Genomic DNA, 5,000 nt, shown 5'->3' on the forward strand with positions numbered 1-5,000 from the left:
ACACACACACACACACACACACACACACGCACACACACACAGCACACACACACACAGCACACACACAGACACACACACACACACACACACACAGTACACAGCACACACTGTGTGTGTGTGTGCGAATAATAATTAATTACTGCAGGGACTATACTGTATACATCTAAATCATCATCAGTTCCTATTTCTTGTGATATTATTACACGTAGAAAGAGTAGGAAGAAACAAAAAATGTGTGAATATTAATTTTTAGTTTCATTTTCAGAAACAAGGAAGGGAAAAAAAGGCAAGAAAAAAAAGAAAGTCACGACCAAGGCGGACCCTGCACCGGGGCCCTCAAGTGTGTGTAAAAAATTAATGTGTGTGAATAATTACTTTTACTGCAAGAACCATATTGTATATAGCTGTCGTGGATAAGACACGCATTATCTCGTAAACAACGCGAGGCAGAGCGGACGCACCATCCAGTCGCGACATCAAAAATAGAACAATACAGGAAGATGAGGGCGAAATCCAGAAAAAATGGTTAGAAAAGATGGTAAACAGGAAGATGACCCATGACGTCAAACTGAGCACGTGTTCACGCCATGACTAACAGAAGCTTCTAGAAGCCACGAATACGAAAACAACTAGTTGGAGGCGATCACTAGATATATCATAATACTCCAGTCGGGGATCAAGAAAATAACACGGAAGGCAGATAGACAAAAGTTAAAGTGATAAATACAGTGTTGAAAATTTGCTGGGACATAGCAAAGTCCTGACGCAGATAGTTTTCAAATAAGTGAAGAGAAATTATAATTATATTCATGATAACTATTAAGGGTGTGACCGGAAGGGCTCCCATATCGGGAATAAAAGACGGCTAGTGACAGACTAACGGGGGAGTTGGGTTTCGAAAGTCATCTCTGGTAGCACCTTGTAGCCATGTCACTTTGGTGGCATTTTTGGGTAAGCCCTATTGAAGCAATTTAAGTGTTTCTTGTTTAAGGGGGAACATAGTGGACGGGAATGTGCTATGGAAAACGTGGATTAAGTTGGTTATAGGTATTTCTTGATTGATGTATGACTATATAAAGGACCAGTATTTGACTAAGTTAATTTTAGAAGTAATAATCATATAATAGAATAATTATAGATTTGATTGTCAAGTTTGAAGAATGATATAATTGAAGACATATAGATTTGAATTCTAAGTGTACTGATATATTAAGTTAGCATAGAGAGTAAGGAATTAATGATTTACTTTCAAGAGATCTGAGCTCTACGGAAGTGTGACTTAACAGTGATGATGATTGTTAATTTCCGGTAGAGCGTAAGAATAAGTTTGTGTTTTGTATGTAATCATTAAGTATTTCCTAGAATAAGTTTGGTTGAGTTAATTGCGGCTTAGCAATATTAATTCAGTATTATGATTGCCTGATTAAGCACAAGACATTTTATGTCCATTTTCAGAACGTACTCATTTACTTTTTAATGGAGATAATTTTGAGTTTAAGTTAGTAATTGTGTAAAGACATTAACTAGTATTTTAAATTCTTGGTATAAGAATTCATCTTGCCTAAATATAATTCTCACTATTTTCTGTATTTTAATTTGTTTACAAATATTTTTTTATGATTTCAATCATTGTATGTGAAGAAAGGAATTCTTTTATTAACTGCTTACATATATTTTAAGCATTGGCATTGGTTAATTAATGACAGCTTGCTTAAATTGATATTATGTATGTTAACAATTAGAGTAAAGTGGCAAGTTATTTGTTAAAACTAAAAGATGGATATTTAATATGGTATAATTATTGTATTGGATTATAATGAACTCAGATGTTATATTATTGACATATAAATTTATGTGATTGACTTTACATGTTTACTATATATAATACTGTACAGTTAATAAATTAGTTGTAAATTTTCAAATAAGTTGTGAATTTTCCTTTACATTTGTCTAAACAAATTAATACAAGTTGAAAGAGTGAGATCTGTGAGAGAAATATGACTAGTATGAACAATTAAAATTATATCAGATACTGAGGAGATAATATAACTGTTGATGCAAAGAGGCAACAACATAGCTAATTCATAATCAGTTGCTATGTCTTGTGATATTAACATATAAAAAATACAGAATAGATACAAATGTGCTACATCTGTAGCGCATTTGCAAAATCAATATGCTCTCAACATTAGAAATATGAATTGCAAATAATTAGAAGAATTCGAAATTTATTTAAGATCCAGTAAATCCCACGATTAACCCCCAAAGCATTTCCTTTGAAACTCACCGAAGGCTTGGTTCTCTAAAAGAAGCCTGTGTGTATATTCAGTTTTTTGTGTTTCTCCTTTCAGAGTAGACGAGGCGCACAGCCATGTGAAACTGTAGTGGACTAACCTGGAGAGGAACCCGGAGAAAACTTGCAAGTCACCCCTTGAAGCTGTTTGATGACAGTAGCCGAATGCTTCAAGGAAGCTGTGCGGAAGATGAAGTGCTTGGCACATTTATTCTGAAATCACTAACTAGTATTCTTATCACCCTTCAGTCTAGCTTTAAGTTGTTTTTTTCAATAATCCTTTTACGATAAGACGGAGTCTTTGTTTCTTTTCTTAGTTTCAAATGAGGCGATGTTCTCGTTTTGCGGATTTTTTTCTTTTACCTGTATTTAGATTAGCTCCGTGAATTTTGACTTTTGAGGATTTGTTGACCTTATTTTTAGTTGTTAGTTTTCGAGTTCGCTTTTTGGTTTTGTGATTCTTAGATTTCTCCGTAAATTTTAACCTTGGAGAATCTAGAGTGTTTCTTTTTAAAGTTGTTTTTTGCGTTTCTTTTATTGTGGCATTCTGATTATCATCTAATTACTCTTATTGCTATTGTTTCTTTTTACCAAAAATGGACAGCAGAGGAATTTTGGCTATTTTTGTTAACGAAGGAGTTTTAGACTTCCTTTAAACACTGGGTTTTCTTATGCCACCTTTCCTTTGATGATCTCAAGTTCGGCCATGACTGCTTTCTTTACTGCAGCCGCCTCACCACTACTGAAATTCACTGAATCTTCTACGGTCATTTCAGTGAGTTCGGATAACTTGAGAGAATGAAAGTGGGTTTGGAACACCATTAGTGGGTCGTTTGTTTCTGGAAGGTCATTTATTTCCCCAGACTTACGATATTTCTTCAAGTAAAGGCCGAAGTTCCGATATATATCTGAAGGTGTAGTCCCTGCCTTGCAAATTAGTTTTTCTCTCAGAGGAAGTGACCACAGCTGTTTGTAGGTCAAGTAACCAAACATGGCTGCCAAGTGTGCAGGTGTGTGTCCTCCAGTGTCCCTACAGGTGAGGTCGGCTCCAAGGTTCAGTAACAAGGCTACCAGGTTCTTGTGGCCATAAGCAGCAGCCTGATGCAGCGCAGTCGTCCCTGTGATGGGACCAGCCTCCTCGTTCACCGAAATGAGCCCCTTCGTTATCAAAATAAACGGAAGCTGCACGAGGCCAAGTTGCGACGCCACCAGAAGCGTTCTTCTTACAATGGTCTTTTCTTATGTAGGTGTCTCTGGCAGGGTGACTCCAGGGATCAGGTGCCTTTGGTACAGGTTATAATGGAGGTCCTGGATCTTCCTGAAAAGCTCTTTATCTTCTTCGTCCTTTGTCTTTTCCTCTTGATGATTTAACACTCTCATTTCTTGCTCGTAAATCATCTGGATGAATAATCCATGATTATATTAATAAGCCCTCCTTTCTAAATGCTATAAGTAATTATAAACCAAGACCAAAATATTCTAAACAGAGATGGTCTTAATATTTGTTTCTTTTGAATTTAGACTGCATTGTTGTCTTAAAAGTTTCTTGTATATTTGAGAAATGTGTTTACAATTCTTTATAACTGCCAATCAAAAGGTCCTAAATGCTACTGAAAAGAGAAGAAATAGTGAAAAATGCAGATTTCAACAAAATTTCTTAGTGTTTATATAATGCAATGCATAATTAGTAAATTCATGCAGCCCATGTATCTGATCTACAAAGGACAAAGGAAGGAGAGAGCAAATCCCGTGGAAGTTGGCCAGTAGTGTCCTTAATGTAAAAACTGGCCGTGGTCTTGGCCATGAAGTGAATGAACCTCTCGTGTCCCTCCTGAACTGCCGCCGCCATGGGAGACATCCCGCTGCACACATCGTTCCCGTGAGCCAGTGCTCCCGCCTGCTGTAGGAAGAGGGCCGTCAAGGTACAGTTGGCTCGTGCAGTTTCGACCATGAGGCTGGTGAGGAGATGCTGCTGCTGTGGCTTGCCTGATGACTGAGTGGGCCATGCTGCCTTCCATGGCGGACTCACAGTATGTTTTTTCTTCCTGCAAGACATTCGCCATGTGCTGGACAAGAAGTAAAGGATTACCTGTGAGTAATTTGCACACCTTTGTGAGTATTTGACTTTATCCATGTTTATTTTGAAGTTCGTAAAGGAAAAAAGAAAAAGGATATATACCCTGGTGATGAGCATGCTGACCATAGCGGTTACATCAGGAGATAGCCATGCGACCTGCACTAGATTGAGTCGGTGAAACGTGATGTTGACAGACGCCCCGGCAGCTAACAGAAAACTGACAATCCTCGGCCGGTTGGATGTGATTGCGAGAACAAGGCTGTGGGTACTGTACTCCCCTGTGGGCTCCAGAGGGGCACCTGCCTTCACTAGTGCAGATGCTTTCTTGACATCATCACCAGTGCTGATTACAACTAGCAGCTCTCCATACAACTCCACTTGACTTTTTCCTGTCTAACAGGCATTCAAATTTTAGTTCTGCTGTCGGTATATGTGACAGAGGGCAAATATTTATTTCTAAACCCTTCAACTTTGATTCTAAACACACAACATTGACGCAACATACCTCATCTCGTTTCCTAGCCTGGATGAGAGCTTCCGCAACTTGAATATGACCATTTTGGCGTGCCAATTCGTCTGTTGTTTGGCCTCGGTGGGTGAGCACCCCAGGATAGACGCCGCACATTTCAA

The 5,000-nt window shown here is 38.3% G+C and overlaps 1 protein-coding gene across 1 annotated transcript in view; it reads right to left on the bottom strand.

Moving 5' to 3' along the window:
- LOC119576717 (serine/threonine-protein phosphatase 6 regulatory ankyrin repeat subunit B-like) overlaps positions 1–5,000 on the bottom strand; it is a 20,363-nt gene that overhangs the window by 1,015 nt on the left and 14,348 nt on the right. Inside the window, 8 exon segments of the mRNA XM_037924363.1 lie at positions 882–933; positions 2,395–2,472; positions 2,657–2,788; positions 2,926–3,691; positions 3,993–4,314; positions 4,316–4,359; positions 4,473–4,763; positions 4,876–5,000. The exon segment at positions 4,876–5,000 is cut by the window's right edge and continues 187 nt beyond it. Of these exon segments, the coding sequence (XP_037780291.1) occupies positions 882–933; positions 2,395–2,472; positions 2,657–2,788; positions 2,926–3,691; positions 3,993–4,314; positions 4,316–4,359; positions 4,473–4,763; positions 4,876–5,000 (1,810 nt within the window).

This window comes from Penaeus monodon, chromosome 9 (assembly GCF_015228065.2).
Source record: "Penaeus monodon isolate SGIC_2016 chromosome 9, NSTDA_Pmon_1, whole genome shotgun sequence".
NCBI lineage: Eukaryota > Metazoa > Arthropoda > Malacostraca > Decapoda > Penaeidae > Penaeus > Penaeus monodon.